This window comes from Neodiprion fabricii, chromosome 1 (genome assembly GCF_021155785.1).
Source record: "Neodiprion fabricii isolate iyNeoFabr1 chromosome 1, iyNeoFabr1.1, whole genome shotgun sequence".
NCBI classification, from domain to species: Eukaryota; Metazoa; Arthropoda; class Insecta; order Hymenoptera; family Diprionidae; genus Neodiprion; species Neodiprion fabricii.
Genome location: NC_060239.1, coordinates 3903307 through 3922630, shown reverse-complemented (window position 1 = coordinate 3922630; position 19324 = coordinate 3903307). Strand labels below are relative to the sequence as shown.

Here is a 19324-nt window from a genome sequence, read left to right as displayed (position 1 = left end):
AATTATCGATTTATTTAGTTCCCGACAGGTAGAGAAGTTCGATAGCAAAGCCACGACTGGCCCGCATGCCACACCCAGAGACAGGAACATAGCAGGAGCAGAGCAGGAGCAGCGGCAGGCTCTTTGCCGACGAATTTAGTCGACTACAGGCAGCGATCCCCGGGACGTAGTTGTTGTAACCTACGTGAAACCGAGGCTCGCATGGCCGTTCCGCAAGTCGCAACGGAGCACTTTGTTACCTCGACGTCACCACCGGTAATTATATAGACCGTTAGGTGCAGCTTCCGTCTGGCTCTCGACTCGAGGGGTGTTCGGTTACTGGTTTACGGCTTGTTTAGGAGGTTTACGATACGTCGATTCGTTATGGAGCCCATGGGACGTGGGCGTGGATGTATAGAGAGAGAGAGAGAGAGAGAGAGAGAGAGAGAGAGAGATGGCCAGAAATCAGGCCAATCGAGCCCTGCCTGTACTTTCGATGACGTTCGTCAGGCTCCAGGACAGAATCTCGAAAGACATTCTCCTCCGGTAGATCTTCGGCGAGTATCTCTTGCAGACCGAATGGCGTCTTTGAAGAATTTGTGGGCACGCATTGGAGCAAAGGGATCGAGGTATTACCGGAAAGTAATTTCATGGCCTTTACTAATTGAATCAGAATTCCTCGAGGTTCCGGACCGAAGTAGTATAGGTTGCTACTCCTGAAGTATAAATTGGCCCGAGTTTCCGAGCGTCGAATCCGCTCTCTCTCTCTGTCTCTCTCTCTCTCTCTCTCCATCACTCTCTCAGAAGGTTCGGCACACGTGGAAATACAGTCGCAGCAGCTGTTTAGCGATGCGGATACAGCCGCATGTCCCGTGTTTCAATCAGCCCGTGTTAGCTGAATGGGAAAATTATTGAGGAGGAGGTCTTGGGCGAATCAAACGCCGTCCTCATCCCTCGTCCTCCTTATCCTCGACTCCAGCGGCTCTTCGGTACCACGGACCGTTGGGTTATTTGATATGCCATAGACAGCATCTTACGCGCTATCTATAAGGGTTGATTCTTCAGACGTTATAAGCGATCCTCGCATACCTCGCGGCGACGCCGCCAATATCTTCTTCACCACAGCCAGCTTGGTTCCTTCCTTCCTTCCTTCCTTCCTTCCTTTCTGAGACCACTCGAGAATCCATGGACTTCTTCGTTCCCGTTCAAGGACCCTCGAAAGGAAGAGAGAGGGATAAAAACTCTCTCAAAGATAGGGTGAGAGAGGTGAACTCGAGGCTTGCCTCAGACTTAGACAAAGTTACTTTGATACTTATTATCCTCGTCATCGTCGTTATTACTTTATCGTATACGCCGTATCGGACCTCAACTTCTTTTTCTTCTCCTTCTTCTTCGTCCTCTCCCTCGAATCTTACTCGTACACCCCTCGGCTGCGGGCTTTCCAGCAAACGAACCGAGGGACCGGAAGATCTCGGATCCCCGCTTATACGACGATGTATCTTTCAAAGGACAGAAACAATTCGCTCTCTCGGATTTCACTGCAGATTTCGCGACTAACCCTCGCTCGTGTTCTCGTCTATCCATCTGTCCCGGTGAAATCCTCGCCAGGAGATCTCTTCCTGAGGTTATCCGAACGCCGCTTGATTTATGGACAGCTGGGTTAGCCGAATCTTATAATACTCGGACGTCGCGTGTTTGGAAAACTAACCAAGAATACGTTTAATACGTTTCGTTGGGTCAACTCGTTACAACTCCTTTCATAAAGTGTAACGCAGAACTTTTACACGGTGTATTTTCTACCCTGTTGTATAATTGAGACGGCAAATGAAAGTGGTTCCGTACCTTTTGCCTCTTGTTTCCACTTGCAGTGGACGAGAAATTGAGGCACGTCGATAAGTTTATCACCGTGCTGCAATATCTCTTATATACCCACCGTGTACGTATAATACACACAAGTATATCGATTACACAGTTATTTTCTCGAAGACGAGAGCTTCCCGGCTCGCGGCTCGCCCGAGAAGGTCTATTATTTTCAATCTCGACTAAGATTTTCCCATTATTTCAACCCCGCGTCGCGCTGCTGCAATCGCCCGGCATTACGCCCCATTAAACGGGTTCGCGAAATTAAGACATTACTTCTGACCACCGCAAGTCCGTTTACCGGCTCTCATCTCTCTCGCTATCACCGGCGGACAATTTTGGAGCCCCGTTTTTAGGATCGGGGGAAAAATTAAATACAACGAAATAGATACCATCCGAATTCAGAGTCTCTTCGATTCCACTCGTTCGTTTTTGACCCGTTCGTTACTTCCACCGGCGACGGAACGTCTTGCGGAATTCATGCCCTTCGGGCAGACTCGCGTAACTGACCCTTCTTAAGGGTGGAGGGTGCGGATGGTGAGCGGTAAGAGCGTATCAAGTTTCCATGCAATATGCATGGGGTTGAGGTAGGTATGCACTCCGTTGGTCGAGAGCAACTAAGAGGGGAACGGTCTTTGACGCGACTTTTAATATTTACGAGAATTTTGGATGACATAAATTTACAGGCTCTACGGTATCCTCTTACAGCTCAACCGCTGAACGTATCTCGATGCAATATTCCTGTTAAATTATCAGACCGAGTGTCTGTTTCCCCGTCGAGAATCACGGCTGTAAGATATGTTTGAATCCGGTGACCAAAATTCGTTATGCACAAGTCTTTTGAGGATTTTTCAGATTTTTTACTAACCTTGTGTACGCGTTGTGATGGGAAAATTGAGAAACACTGTTCGTCGCGTCGCATTGTCGAGAATTTCTCGATATCGTTCGAAGCTTTGCAAAGTATCCTGCGGATGAAAAAGGAAGAATGCAAGAGCGGAAGAGGAATTGAATCGTTCGCAAATTTATTTCGACAAGTTCCTTCTTTCCGTTTTTCGCAGTGGCGAGTCTTCGTTTTGTGTAATTCCTTTTTATACTAACCCTTTTCTTTTGCTTGCCGCGAGACGAAATTATACCGAATTATACGGAAAATACACAAAATGTGGAAGAATTGAAAAGCAGGGAGTGAAAATTAATTTCGCAATAGCGTACTCCGACTCGCTCGCTTGGCGTGTTTTTCGGGTAAGGGGAAGCCGCGAAAGCCGCTTAGAAAATACCCGCCAGTTTCAAATCTTCTCAAAACTCCCGACGAAGCTTCAACCGACGGAAAGCGAGGCTGCGTCTCGAGTCCCGACACGTGGAGCCGGAATTCCTTAAATATTTAACGTGCTTTTCCACCGAGCCAGATAGCCAAGAAGATATCGTTCACTCGTTGCAAGCACCCTGGCCGATCGCACAGCACCGAAGAGGAATTCGAGTCTCTCCTTCCTCTCCATCTTCTTCTTCCTCGTCTTCTTCTTCATCTTCCTTGGCGTCGTCCTCGGTCCCCAAGACCCATGCATTATTCATCGAGGATTATGAACGATACTCTCTACGTGACAGTTTTACTTCGGTTTACTTCAAGACCCGGGTTTTATATACTCTTTAGTTTCCTTCGCCCGCCGTCGAAGCCGAAGACTCGTGTCCGCAAAATTTCACGCTCGATTATCGGACCTTCGAGCGATTGTCCGGAGAAAATCGAACGCGAAATTGAGAAGAAAACTAGGAGAAAAGTAAAGCAAGGTGTGAAGAAAATTTAACGAGATCGCAAGACTCGGAAGTAGGTGTATAAGTCAGGCGATGATAAATTCACGAAGAAACAGCCCGATGCGTTCGTAGCTTGGAGAGTCGACAATTGAGATGTAATAAAGTTCCTTGCAAATCTACTTTAAAGCTAATCTGAGTAACTTTGAATTCGCAGAACTCGCGCGTACAAAATGCTCTTTCACGCAAGACGAAAAGTCAGAGCTCAAACAACAGTTTCTCTGAATTCATTCTCAAGTAACTTTGTTCCAGGATGAATTAACGCTGCGAAGTCGAGTCGAATTTGTTGCAAAAGAAGCAATACTCGCCAGTCTAGAAGCCAGCAGTGCAGTTTGGCGAATTTTTATCCCATCGTGGATAAATTCTAGCTCTGATTTAATTTTTATATTCGCAACCGCGAAGATCTTCGGATCGATTTTCAATCAAACCGAAGATATCGGAGATGGAAAAAGAATGAGAGATGGGTTTAGAACGCGATGAAAAGACTGGAAGAAACATTTTCCTAGGCGCACAGAGAGCCGACGGATATCCTATAAGTTGGCAGGGGAATTGATCCGACACGAGGTCGTCGGGTTTCCCGCATTCGATGCGGTGTGACGTTATAGTTGAGCCATCACCTGTTCGGCTGACGGAATGATCGGCAGAAGCTGGCGTCGATGGGAAAAAAGCAGCGAGAAACACGCGAAGCTTTTGCAATTAAACTGCACGAAACGCAGGCTTGATATTTCGCTTGCATATTTCCGCAGAGCCGGAAATTCTAGCGTAATTAAATTCTAGGACACGCAAATATCCCGCTTTCCGACGACCCCGTGGGATCGATTGAATCCTGAACCCTTCGACGACTTTTCGACGAGGCCACGGACTCGAAAATTCAATGACACCAAACCCCAGGGCTCTGCCTTCTGCCAATTGAATGCTACCGATTCGCCGATCCGTCGCTGACCCTGGGGACAGATTAACAGAGACGAAAGGAGAAACGGTCGAAGACGAAATTTCACGCAATTTTTTCACAGAATTGAATTTCGTCAGGTCACCGATTGTTTCGTACAGTCTGTAATTTTCAACGTTTTCTTTTCGGGATGTTGAACGTTTCTTTTTGCTTTGTTATTTAATTTACGCTCGCTGCGGGGTGGAAACTTTACAACATTTATGAACATTCTTGAAAAAACTTCCCTGCCATGTCAATGTTGAATCTTCTTTTCAACGTGTAAGATAAAGAGCGAAGGGGTTGAATTTGCATAACTGATGAAAAATTCGCGAGTCTTGTCGTATAAAAAAGCGAGTGGATTATTTTATGATTTTATGAAAGCAGTTTCGCGGAAAGTTTTAGTGGAACTGACGATGAGTTGAACCCGGTACGTCATGTACGTAAGACACGTCCGTAATTCTAGCTGTGTGTGTGTGGGAGTTTACAATCTGCATCTGGTCACACGATAAAACTTGGCCGTATAATAAAAGGCCCCGGTGACCGAACCTGTTATTGAGCTCTTGGGACAAATTTTCAGTGAATTCTTTCTGTATTTTATCTCTCAAATTATACACGTTATATTCCGCTCGTGAAACGAGAATTTTCGCACCAGTTTATCAAAGCGGGATCTATATTCAATGTTATAAATATACTCGTATACCACAAGCTGCACGAATTTGACGAAGTAAAATGACAAATTATTACTGTTTCGCTGTAGCGTGTTTAATGATAAACGAGTGTGGAAAATCATGGAGAGATTCAAGAGCTTGCAAGCACGTTTTAACTCGGAATTACAGGAATGTAAAGGCGGCACGTGACTACGTTGTCTTGAAAATGAGAACGGGAAGCGGAAGATGCAGAAGGTGGGATTAGAATAACGGGATCATTTCAGGCGGTTTAATAACCCGTGCTAACGCAGGCTTGGGTATTAAAAACTCAGACCCGGAAATAGTACGGAATATCTTCAAAATTTCACACCACGATCCGGCCGTATATAATTTCGGAATTTGAACAGCGAGGAGGTGAGAAACTCGGGTCAAAACCGCTATTCAAAATTAAGATATTTTCTCAAACCACTCGACTCATTCCCACGGGATAAATTTCACGGAAATATCGAGATCGACCCGAGAATTCGAGTGTCGTCCGTCTCTCAATCCCCCCCCACAGCTGTCCCGGTCTCGCGATTCTGCACGGGACGCCAAAACGTCCCGAAGGATTCGTCCGAGATTTAAGATAATACGAAGGGACTGGGACACCGTTCATACCGTTACACGTAGCTGGTTGAGAAGCGTCGCGACTTGGAAGGACCGTTTCCATTGATTATCGACGAGCGAATCAATTCCGCTTGAATCGCGAGTCACCCGGTAGACGAGACGTTGACAGTGTGTACATGCATGGAATCGGGCGGGGAGGGCGGAAGGGGCGGGGGAATGGCGTGTCCGGGGGGTAAATTCGAAACGAATGGCGGTGATGCTGATGGGGGGAAAGGCGAGGGTCAGACAGGAATGAAGCCAGCGGAGAAGCCCTTCGTCGATACGCTTAGTTAAGTCGGCTGCCACCTAAATATACAAGGTGACGCCTGGGCGTCGATGCCTCATTGTCAGTCTCGATATACCGGAAGCCGGGAATTTGTTTGTTTGTTTGTTTGTTTGTTTGTAAAAAAACATAGCGCACCGATTAATTAGTACGATTCACCGGTAATAGAAGACTTGCAAGGAAAGTTTTTTTCATTTACCTAACAATTTCAACGTTCCAAGGATGAACATCACCCCTAAGGTTCACCCCTAAGAATAAGGGATGCTAAGCAGGAATTGATGGTGAATAATGTCCGATTGGTTTTATCAAAAAATTTTACGTTGTTATCGAGAAAACCTAAGAAATCCTGAAAAGTCGATATTTAGTTTTCACTCCTTAAACGGCCGGATTAGGTGGAGAAAAAAAAATACTTATTTAGTGTTTTTTTTTATGTACCTACGAAAGAATATCACAGATTGATAAAAATCTGCGAGGTACACCTCGGGTACTATCCTTGTCAGAATCAATTAGGTAACACGTGTGTATACGAGAAAAAAAAATAAGTTTAAAATAGACATCGAAAAGAAGAGGATGATAATAATAAGCTGAGAATGTTTGACCCGCCATGTAGCGGTGTTTTGTATTTGCCACTCGTAGAATAAATCATGACAAGTCGTACTCATAATTGGGATATAAATAATTAAGGGGGGGGGGGGGACGTTGAAAGCTTCGGGAATCGGGGCAAAAGGGTCGATGCAGGAAATAAAACATTTTCTTTGTTTCTTTTATTCCCCTCGGTTTGTTATCCGCTTTACCCCCTGGGCATAAAAATACATACATATAAAGTTTCTTTTGATAGCCGTTGCTCGTTTCTGTACATCTCGTAAAAAACATTTCACCCCCGCGATTCGCAAGTTCCGCGCAACGCAAACTTTCCTGCAACGTCGACGACGCCGAATATTCTATACTTAATGTAACAACACAAGCATACGCAACAAGCATGCGATGCATAAATTTTTTGTTCAATTTACCCTTCGTTTAACAAACTTAGTTTTCCTTTCATCGAGGTATTCTTTGGCTTCTTTTTTTACTTTCGCAAATTGGAACAGCCACCTAGGGGTTCGTTTCGCTTTACGAAAGCCCAACGCGAGTCACATTGGCTTTGCCGTATCTCCCCTTTTCTCGCCTCGTTTTTTTGCTTTATTTTATTTATTGTTTTTTTTTTTTTTTTTTCGTTGTTCTTCTTCATTTGCTCCTCTTTCGACCGACGAATGTCGAAAGAGGAGCGGCCAAGCCGTGGTTCCGGATGTCGTAGAAATGGCAGTCGACGAAAGAACGGGAAGCGAGCGACGTGCGCGACAGCCGAACAAACGGATCAAACGAGTCTTGTTTGCGCTTCGGTGAGTTTAAATTTACTCAATTTACTCCGACACGGGTAGTACGTTCCCTTTCTCCACCTGTAAACCCTTTTGGATGGCTGCTATTCGTCTTTCCAACCACCTGCGAGGTAAGAAAAAAAAATAAATATAAATAAAAAAAATAAAATACGTGCACAACAAATAACCCCATGTAGGTACAAAACCGTATCTAATCCGAAAAAGTCTCGCCTGATTCTTATCTTCCGACTCGAATCCTTATCCCTTATGACACGTCGAATTACGACAGACATCGTCGCTTTCTTCGATTCAGATAATATGGGAAAATACAAAAGTTACGAAGAGTATATTGAGAAATATCACAATTATTACCAAGACGCCGATCGTATTCTGCAAAGCTCGATTCTTTGAGAATCGTAATTTATTTCGATCTAATACCTACCCAACTTGGTTTTTGTAGTCACTAGTTTTATTACCTTTTCAATACTCGCTGGCAGATCGTGAATTTGATGGAAATAAGATGCAGTCAAAGATTTCCTGCAGATAGGGCATAAATGTGTAAGGCTAATTATTTATTATCAACCGTCGAGAAATCGGGTCAATATTCGCGGACGTCATTATCTCCGATTAAAGCAATCGCTCCTCTTGAAATTTCACGCCAATTATAAGCGAGGTCACACCTTGTGAAAAATTGAAATATGACGTGGAATATTTTCCATCGCATTTCTCGCTTTGATTTTCTCTTCGCGTGCCGTCGTGCCTCTTTCATTAATCGATGGGAGCTTTCATCTCGCATCCGGGTCACGCGTACGTCTTGTTGGAAATCCCAAAGAAGCCTGGAATATTTTAAAGCGCGTCCAGAAAAGAATGAAATTTTTTCCTTCCTCTCGTCCTAATTTTCTTCCCTCTTCTTTCGCCCACTTTTCGCCTCCCTCACGCACGCCCTCGAAGAATTGGGGCAGAGCTGAGCTGCGTAGCAAAAACAGGTTTATCGCGTAACGTGAGATAAAACAAATACGCGCCGGTATATGTATAGATAAAGCGTCGAGGTGCGTCTACGAGGAAATAAGGGTTGATACACCGCACTGGAGCCGATCAAACCTCCCCGCAACGCTGCTCGTAATCCAAGGAGTGCTCTTGGAATTGAGTTACGGTTATTCGAGCTTCGTGAAAGGGGGAATATGGGCAAAATTAAGTAATCCGTTATTCTGCGGCAGACGCCGGATGGCGGGGCTCTTTTTCCATTCATGCACGACTTGTAATCCCCCGGCTCCGCAGCTTCGTCGTATCCATCTACGCGATAAAACTAACGAGGAATAAATACGCGGTATAAGCTGCTTGTCGCTTCAGCCGCGATAAAATCGCTGAATGAGAGGTGAAAGAGACAGCCTAAAAATGGCTGGAAAAAAAAAATACGTCAAAACGTAGGCCGGAAATTGGTTTTTTTTTCGGTTTTTTTTTTTATTTATTTCAAAACTTTTCGCGGTAAAGTAAAAATTTTAAGAATGGATGTCGAGACAAATCCCGAAATTTTTTTAGTATACTTTCAGGCATCGAAAGCTTTTTTACACGGCTGGGAAATTTCGATCAAAGGGAGACTCGGGAAGCTTTGTTTTTTTTTTTTTTTTTGTTTTTATCTTAGGATCTCTACTAGAATTAAGATTCTCTCAATTCTTACTTTGGTCTAGTGCGAGGGGATGTTATATATAATTGAGACGTAATTAAGTTTATCTGACGGTATTCGCGCTGTGCCAGGAAGAGAATCGGAAAGTGGAAGAAAGAGGGGGAAAGATAGAAAGTTTCCGGGCAAAAGTTTCCCCAACTTCGAAGTTTGGTGGAGCTTGGTACTGGCTTATATACATATATATATTTCACTATCTATCCTTCCTGCAATGACTATTCATAACTTCTTATATACACTTTCTGCCTTGCACAGCCATTGGATCTAACGTGATTATTGGTGGCCACTGTTCTATATTTGTCAAACAGCCGGTAACTAATTGCAAATCGGAACGACGAATCGTTCGGAAGCTCATTCATTCCGCGGGAGTTCGTCTACAATTTTCCGACTCCGATTACGCCAACGATTTTTCACGAATACAAGTTGCTACACGTCTCTTTACGGATCTCCTCTTTCCTCGCTCCCTCTCCGTTTATGCAAAAACACGCTAGATAGACTTGAGCCGGAAAATCCGTTCGGCTCAGAGCTTGTTTTCTTGCGGTACACAATACAACATCCCACAATGCGACCCGACCTCACAGATTTTTTACCTCGCGAATACCGGCTACGTTTTGCAAATCCTACAATCCGCATTACGCTTGTGTGTATGAACAGCTGCTCGTTTGGTCCGGGTTTTTAATTTTTTTTACAATTAACCGAGCCGCTAATTCTTACAAAATCAAAAGAAATAAAAACGCAATCCAGTCCTGCGCGAATTACGAAATGTTAGATTTTCGACGCGTTTGTTTTTAGTGCGATTGAATTTTCTAAAACCGCCGAATCTTCGGGTTTATTCGTTGAATGGCTGATCCGAATTAATCATAAAGTTGGAACCTTCTCTATAAATGCGGAAGAAGAATTGAAGTTTAGTCTACAGAAACGGAAAAGTTGGTCGATTAATTAACTCGACATTGGTATAATTAGTTTTTCAATATCTCCGTGAATATCTAGTCTCAATTTCTCGACAATCTTAACTCAGCGAATTTCGATAAAAACTTGGAACATCTATAAGCCATCTATAACGAATGAATTAAAAATCGTTCAGATCGGCAGTCGATCGTATAATAAAATTCAAACGATATGACAAAATATAAGTATTTTCTTTTCACGCAAGGGGAACGAAACGTTGCTTTTTGCTCATTTTTTCCCCCCAGGATATAACGTACACCTCAATGCGATGGAATAAAGCTGTGGAAATCCGGGCTGTCAAACTCGATGATTGCCTGCTCGACACTTGACGTAGCAACGACAAATACGTATGCATGAAATTTTCTACCCCAAACTTTACACGTGTCTCCAAATTACTCTTGAAAACAAAAACTTCTCTTTCGGAAAAACGTGAAACGATTCCATGCCTGGCGGGAACAACCGCGATGATTACAATCCGCTAGCAGGTTTCATGGGCCAAAGATGACCCTTTGCGAATCGTGGCCGTAACTCAGCATGCTCTCCTCTCCGAAAAAAAAAAAAGAAAAGATAAACGCTTCTTTCTGGGAAGAAGTGGAAGAAACCGAGAACGGTCACCGTCGTAAATTCGTTTCCTTGGCCAGAAGCTGGAAACCACCCTTAAACTCGCCATCGTCAAGCTGTATACGACTTCTGTACTCCGAGGGGTAAAATTTGGCAAGGTTTATACATTGTACAAGTCGGAAAAGTTGTTATCCGCGTAAATTTGTCCAACAATTGTTTTTCCCTTTTGTTTTTATGTTGTTTTGGAAAAAGCAGAAAGCTCCAATCCCTTACGGAGATCGTCGAAGCGAAATTGGGTGACACGTGGACACCGAGAGTCAGGCTCTAATTTATTTGGTTCGATCGAAAGCCGGGAGCGAGTTGAACTCGGATCGACTCGATCAAACGATATTGGACGTGCGAGGGATGGAGCTTTGGGGAGTTAAAGTTACGAGACGCGATCCCTTTATTGTTCTTTATTGTTTTCCCCGTTCCCCGGGACCAGAGATGGATGCGCGCTCATTGTCCGAACCGTCCTAATTGATATATCGCTCACTCCGGCACATAGACTTGTCTATGTACCGCTATTTGCATAGCTATATGCCAACACCACGCACGCACGTTATCAAAATCGCGATCCAACCGTCTGCAGTCGCGTTGCCTGGAGGTAGTCGCACCGCTGCACCCTTTCGCCGCGTTTAACCCGGCTTCGGATCAAACCGAATTCGCAAAGCGAACGATCGGCGAGAAACCACGTACGTCCCGAATTTCATTTCACGTCTATAACACGTTTACACGCGGATATACGTAACGGGATATGCCTGAAAGTTCCGCGGCACAGGGCGAATCGTGTATCGCGTACGTTCTTTTCAGCGTAGAAAAGAAGGGGGAGATTTTCCTCAGGCCCTGTTACTTCTTTTTCGTTTCGTTCATTTTTTCGAGATGGATGAAAGAGAGATACGTGGTAGGGGGGGAGTAACGAATTTACGGGAAATAATTGAGACGTCGTTCCTCAGACGGGAAATCCGAGCATAATCCGAAGTAATGGGACGCTTTGCCAGTTATGAATGTAATTCCGTCATAAATTGCACTTCGTATTTAATACGAGCTAACTATACAAACGACGGTGAGGTTATACATTATGTATACATACCTGTACAATAAGACGAGAACGAAATCACAATTGTGGTAGCATATATCCACCTAAATTGAATATAAATGAAATTTTACGCGGACCGACTAATTGTACGTTATATATTTGTATTGCGTATAGAATTCTAGGCTATGATATACGTGACTGCGCTGATATATGCGCTGTTGATATATGTGAGTATACATATTTTATAGGCATACACTGGATTGGACTAATTTTTTTTTTTTTTTTTATTCATCCGCGTACACGGTATAAAATTGAAACAAAAAAACTTTATTATTTACTGTCTCGTTGTTGGTTGTTGTTGTTTTTTTTTTCTTTCTTTTTTTTTATTCCTGTTCCCTCCCAGCTCTCACAGATTATCCCAATGTAGTACCTATAATACGAGCAAAATGCTCGAAACGAGAAAGCACGCGCGTATATAATAATGTATGCACTACCCCGTCCATGATTGTGCGACCAAAAAACAATACTTTTTCCGGTGCGAGAGTGACTGAACGTGCGGTTCTTTTCCCCCGATTTTTACTGATTTTTTTGTCGTTTCCTTTTTATTATTTGTTCTTTTTTTTTTTTTTTATACCACCATTAATCTTTTCCGAAGCCCCGCGTTTGCGGTACCCGTGTTATTGGCAGTTCGGGGTTTCCGGATAAAGTAAAAAGCCAAAAAGACACTGAAACGTGAGTAAGAAAAAAAAAAAAAAAAAAAAGATATAGGAAAGCGAGTCGACCTACGATTCGACGGATATAACTTACGTTCGTTCGGCGAACCTGGACGGTTGACATCTTCGACGTTTCAACAACAGGGTTTATAAGATTTAAAAATAGCAAAGATATTTTGCACCAGTTTAAACGCCAAGGTTTATAAAATGTGAAAATAGCAAAGATGTTCTGCACGGGCAGAACGAAGGAAATTTTCATTGATTTTAGGTACGTTGAAAATTGATACGAATCTCGATGATTATCCTGCCTTCTTGTTATTAATTAGCGGCAATTTTCCGCGTCGAAGGCCAGGATGTGGGTACTCGGGTACAGAGAATGAAAGGAGGAAATGTTGGCTTTTCGTACCGAAATATCAAAATATGCACAACCACCGGCAGACGAGCTGATGACGAGCCGAGAGGCTGGGCGGAATTCCCGGAGGAAACAGGGCGACGCACAAAGGAGTTCATCTCGGGCCTGGGATGTTTCAATCACGGTTTCCCGTTACATTAACCGTCAGAGGAAGAGACGCGGTTTATCAGGGTTAATTACGAGAACCAGTTCCCCAGAAATGACCGGCCTGTTGACATTAGCCGTTGCGGTTTGAAAACCCCAGACAGGGAGCGGCTAATTAGATGAAACTTAAAATTAGGAAACCGAGTAATTAACCGGAAGCTAATAGCCCAAAGTATCTCCAAACATCGCCCCCCCCCCCCCCCCATCCACCTCCCACACCCTCCTTCCGCCTCCAGGTGTGATAAGAAACTTGCCGGAAAGTCAGAGAGAGAAGGAGAGAAGCAAACTGATTAAGTAATCAGAGCGTTTTCACCCCTTGGAGAAAGTCGCTTTGATTTTGTTGCTTAAAATTTCTTTTCTCTGTTTGTTGTTTTTTTTTTTTTTCTCGGTTTCTCTGCAACGTCGTCTCAAAAGTTTCGCCCGCTCGTCACGCGTCGATACTTCGGCGAAAATTCAACCTCCGCACGCGGCTTACGCTGCTTACGTTGCCCAAGCTTACCAAACCGCCCCGAGAACTTCAACCCTATGTATTATACACACTTTGAAAGTTTACCGATGTACCGCAGCAATTATCTACTGTTTGAAGGGATTAGGACGGAGCTGCAAAACTCGGCTCCCTGACAAGAGATCGAACGCTTACGCAGTTCATCGATATATCCAGACACATAATTCGCGCTGAATCCATCCGTGACAGCTCGAACAATTATTTGCCGGTGCATGGATACTTGTCGAACAACAAATAAACGATAACGTCGTTGTTTTTTTAATTTTTCTTTTTCTTTTTCATAAATAAACTACGACAACTATAAGCTGCAAGGATTAAGAAATGGAACAGAAGATTATTGAACATTTTATTGCCTATTTACTTTGGTGGAATCTTTTCGAAAACTTTGTTCAACGTCAACTTTTTTTTTTTTAATTAATTTCGGTCAGGCAATTTTTTCTTCATAAATTTTTTCACCAGGCTAAAATCTCGAGCTCTGAACGTCGGTTGTAAAATTTTCGGCGTGGACGAAGCACCTGAATTCCCGTCAGAATTCCGCGCGACGAATGCGATGCCTCGTTACGCTCAAGTCGACCCTAATCTACCCTAATCGTCCCTAATCGAGGCGGGGTGAAAAAGAGAAAGCGGAAAATGCGGGCCCTCGACGAGCTGTGCAGGTTAAAACAGCCGCTAACCCATAAAGCGCTTTGAATCTCGAGCGGAGAAATTTCACGCGTTGCTGGGTTTTTCGGAGGTAAATAATTTGCGTCTTATATATACATGGAATATATGGAAAAATGTTGCCGTACGTGAAATTTTTTTACACGCATCATTTTTACGCACCGTGTTGCTTGGCCCGCGATACATACTAGATTATAGCCAGAATTTTGGGACTGGGCTCGTTCCTCAACCTGCACCTATTAGATTTTGCCGATCGATTTGGCTAACGCAAATTTATGCTTAATCGGCCAGCGAAACGATTACGTCACAGTCGCTTAGGCAGCCACTGACGCGTATTATTAATCGTATATTCGCCTCTTCCACGCTCACATATTATACGCGTACTAATCTGAATTATCCTGTATTTTATCCGCCATTCAAACGGATGAAAAGGTTTTTTCCCAGTTCACGGATCCGATCCGGAATCCTCGAGATCAATATGAGAACGTCAATAATAATTACACAGCTGCACGATTACGGAAGAATAAAACTTCCGTTCGTATAATCACGATATAATTTTTTTTTTTTTTTGTTTTTAACTACATTAAACCGGAACACACCCCTTGAATATAGTAGGCTCAAAAAAATTTGCGTAAATTTTTATTTCCTCACCCCCGTGTTTCTGTCATTTCGCAGAGGCGTGCGATGCTCATTAGCGGTGATTTCGTGCCAGTTTTATCGCGACGGACAAAATGCGGTGAACACCTGACCGCTTTCCTGATTTATGTGAACGAAATGGACCGAGAGATGATCGCGAGCGTTTTTCAGTCGGTTCGGAGGGTGGGATCGAACGATTCGGTAATGCCAATGGAGAGTCGAGTGGATGTAGGTAAAACGCGAAAAGAAAAGCACTCTTCGAATCGTATAAGCTCGACTTACCACCGGTGCTTTCCTAATCTTTCGAGGTCTCGTCCCTCCACCCGTCCCTTCTTTCTTTTCCCTTTTCACTTTCCTCAAGACGCTTGCAGCCATGCGGATCGAGATGCTCCGGCGGCTCTTATCATCCCGGTTTGCGACGCCACCCTTTCACCCCTTTCTCGCGGGCAATAAAAGTGAGATACGACGTAAGCAAGGGGGGGGGGGGGGGAGGAGGAGAAAAGTAACTCCCCGAGTTGCATGTATCACTTCCGGCTGCGACCCGCCGATCGTATAAACTCTCGCTTTCTCTTCTCTTCTCGCGAATGTTGGAACGGGGAGAAAAAAAATTTGTCCAAACGAAAGGAGCGACATTTGCATCCGGTTTATCACCACGTGAAAGGTAAAAAGAATCCCTGACTCTTATCGCTACGCTGTATCTGTATTGTACAGACAAAACCGGCCGATTGTTTAGGTAATATAAACGAGGCCACGACGCAGGATTCCGAAAAAAAAATTTAATTCCATTCCCAACGATTGACAGAAATTAATCGACAAATTAATTACTCGCACTCGAACTCACGTATTGCTCCGTTTTCACCGACTCATGAATTATAGGGGGTGAAAATTGTTTACGTCTTTCAGCGTGTACCGATATCCATTTATTCATTGCTCGGAAGCTTGACTGGGTGATTATTATTCTGAATAAATAAACCGAAGGAAGACCGTGAAGCTTGAGGGTTGTAGGTACTATTTTCTCTGAAAACTACATTCTATCCCCGATTGCTTCGTTTTTTACGCACGCGCTCGCATCAATCGCCGAATTGTAATCCCAGGAAACGTTCTCGGAACGAAGTGCAGCCGCGATGAAGTGCGTGTATCGGAGTGTGTGTACGTACACGAAGATACGCCTACGACACCGCGAAATCCACTGACCATTATCCCCAGATTGTTTTCTAGAACGAGGCAATCCGACGTGGACCGTTAGACGGAAAACGACGGTGGAAATTCAACCGTAGAAAACGTTGGATCTTTATTCTTTGCTTCTTCCGCGTCTTCTTCCTACGGTTATTTTTTTCATACATCGAATGATTTTTTTTTTTTTTTTTTCTTTTTTGTTCCCTGATCACCCGGACGCCTTTATATAACTATAACGACGGCGCAAGCTATCGAACAAAAAAGTCTCCCAATCCTCATTTATTATTATTATTATATTTTTTCTTCTTTTTCCCATTTACCTTACCAAAGAGCGATCCAAGCGAGGAATTTTACTGCAGTATCGCTCTCAGCATCTACCTACTTATTTTGAACCGAGCTTTTTGTTATACGTGTGCCTGCTGCATCACATATAAATTTTACGACTCGAGAGTATACATACTTACGATATACAAGGGCGTGTATAAGAGAGACGCAGCTTTAAGTTATGGGGTTGTTAAAAAAGCTTGGGGGAAAAAACGCCTCTACCTCAGAAGTTGCTTACGGTTTGTTACAGCGAGTCTTAGAAACTGTGTCGTTTAATACAGACAGCATTTCGCGTACATACCTGTAAGAGCTTGAAATCTGAAAGAGAAATTTTTTAATTACAAGAAAATCAGTTACACACGTTGTAATGGCTGAAAGTTTTACGAATTATTATTCACGAACATTACTTCGAACTCGACTGTGTTCTTATATTCAGAGTTGGATTCTTGTGCTGCGCATCGAGTGGACAAAAAGATAAATTAAAAAAATGTAACGTTTTTCCACGTGATCGTTTGGATAACTTTCCGGAAGAGAGAAAAACTCGAACTGTTATCAAGTCGGTTCAGCATTAGGTTGTACGAGGCATTGATCCGTGGTATTTCGGCTGCTCGAATATACGAATAACAGCGGTAAACAGGAGCCTAGGCGAACGTACAAATGGCAGAGAAGAGGCGATTATCGGTCGAGAACGTGACTCGTTTTCATTAAACCCAATTAAGAATCTTATCGACGGGGAAGAGAGAAAGAGACAAATATACGGTGGAATTTTCCGGGCGTCGTTTTCGACCTGCAGCACGGCCTCGGTGAACCTCGAGAGCCGAGAGGAAAGCCAGTTTTCATGCAAATTCAATTACCGCGTTAGCTTTGCAGAGAGTGTAATTATTAAGTAACTGCGGGCAGTCCCGCTTCTCCAGGCACACGAGGTCACTTTCCCTTAACGATGGATAGATCGATGCCACTTTTTCTCTCCCTCTCTGGGATCATTAACGTCGCAGATTTACAAGCTCGCCAACCTACAGCGGTTATACCGCTTTTTGCATATTTTTTTACACTCGAGGCTCGCGAAGTGCTCACAATTTTTACTTCAATTGGTGATGAGTCAAATGCTTTTACACACACACTTACAGCTGTCACAGCTTTGAGTTAAAGACGTGAGGAAGGTTACATTTTGTATAATTTTTTTTTCCAGGAAAGATACGTGATTCGTTATTTTTATTTTTTTTTATTTTTTTATTTTGGAACCTGCTGCGCAAGCTCGCGAATTTCTCTACATAAATACATATTTATATATTTATGTTCGGTATAACTCTGAAACTATTTTCACTACCACATTTTCCATTAAGGTGTATTTGCATTTTACTTCCATGAAAGCCGAGATGGGAATTCACCGTAGAGAATTACCGACCATTATAACATCGAATTACCCGTGGAAACGTCTATTTGACTCGCTGTTCAGTTCGCGAACCAACCAACCGCCATATTTTGCCTCCCTGCGCCGTATATCCAATTTCGAAATTCCCGACAAGCTGTGTAAAAGTTCATCATTATAACGACTCCTGTTTTCTCTCGGACACGTCGCTCCCGTAGGAAATGAAATTTCTAAGTGCTCGGAACTAGTTTAGAGGTGATAACGAGGTTGCTGCAATTTTCTCGGGAAAAAAAATCATCTCGGAGGTGACGGGAAAAACAAATGGCCGAGATGTCGCGAGGAAAATAACGAGCGGACAGAATTCCCGAGAGATAGAAAACTAGCGAAGCACATGGAGTAAACAAAAATGCGATAAATAAATTAGAACAATGGCCGCGGTGTAGTGAACCACTCGCATAACGATAAAGTAATTGCTCGAGGGCAGAGAATTATGTTGTTTTTCTTACTCACCCTTTCACTTTCTTGGACTATCCGCAGCTCGAGGGAAACGGGAATTTAGACAAATCGATTTCGGCTCCTTCCAAGGGCTGTGGAAATACCCTAGGAATTCAACCCTGCATCAATACAATCGCTATTTCCTCGCAAAAATAGTCTCACTCTTAGCTCGTTCCCCGATTATCCTGCTCCTTACACGTTTCCTCTCTCATTTCCGGTAAGGCACGATAACCCGTAGGGGTTGAAATTCTCGAACAAAGTCTCGCAATTTCTCATTTCTTTTCCACCTATCCCGACCAAAGTTCGTACAAATTTTTCTCACATTTTCATTTCCTCCTCTTCATCTTAAAACAAAGGAGCGACTCGAGGGGTCGAAATCAATTATCAATTCACAGTCTAGTGGTCGCAGGGTAGATACGTAACAAGGGGCATGAGCAGCAGCACCAGCGGGCCGGAAATTGTTGGAATATATTCATCGTTAATTACTAATTTTATTCAATTAAAACTCTCTCCGTGAAAGTCTTGGCCCCGCCTTACAGCTCGAGATCGGACCACGATGAGTTATCGTTCCCCTTGGCGAATCCAATTTCACAGCGGGGTGTTTTTTCGCAAAGAGATTTTTTGCCATATTAATTCGACTATCGCTGTTACAGGTGCGATTTTCACCGAGGACCAAAAGGACAGCCCGTCGGAGCTGGCGTTCAAGTACGCTGTCTACAGGATCAACAAGGACAAGAGCGTCCTGCCGAACACGACGCTGGTTTACGACATCCAGTACGTCCCGAAGGACGACTCATTTCGTACCAGCAAAAAGGGTGAGTCCTTTCTCGAATCGATTTATCGACAAAAGTCGGTCGTGTGATCGCTAAGACTTTATAAAAATCGTTAACTGAGTAATTATAAGAGGGTCAGACCCAAAACCGTCAGGATCTTGAAATCCCAAAGCCACGGGGTTGAAAGACGGTTGTTCGTCAATCGCTAAGCTCGGCTACTAATTACTCCACAAGCTAGTCAAACTGCTGTTCAAACCCCCGACGATGTTGAGAAAGTTTCGCTCCTGGGAGCAAAGTTATTTTTCTCTCTTCACTTTTATTAACTATAATCTCTAGGTATGAAAATTGTGCA

At 43.6% G+C, this 19324-nt stretch overlaps 1 protein-coding gene across 7 annotated transcripts in view; it reads left to right on the top strand.

Annotated features, from left to right (window-relative positions):
• The window catches only part of LOC124187758 (glutamate receptor ionotropic, kainate 2), an 89402-nt gene that overhangs the window by 27528 nt on the left and 42550 nt on the right, over positions 1-19324 (top strand). For all 7 annotated transcript variants that reach the window (XM_046579864.1, XM_046579871.1, XM_046579869.1 and 4 more), the window contains exon 3: positions 18853-19014. In XM_046579864.1, coding sequence (XP_046435820.1) covers positions 18853-19014 — 162 coding nt within the window. The remainder of the gene's footprint in view (positions 1-18852; positions 19015-19324) is intronic.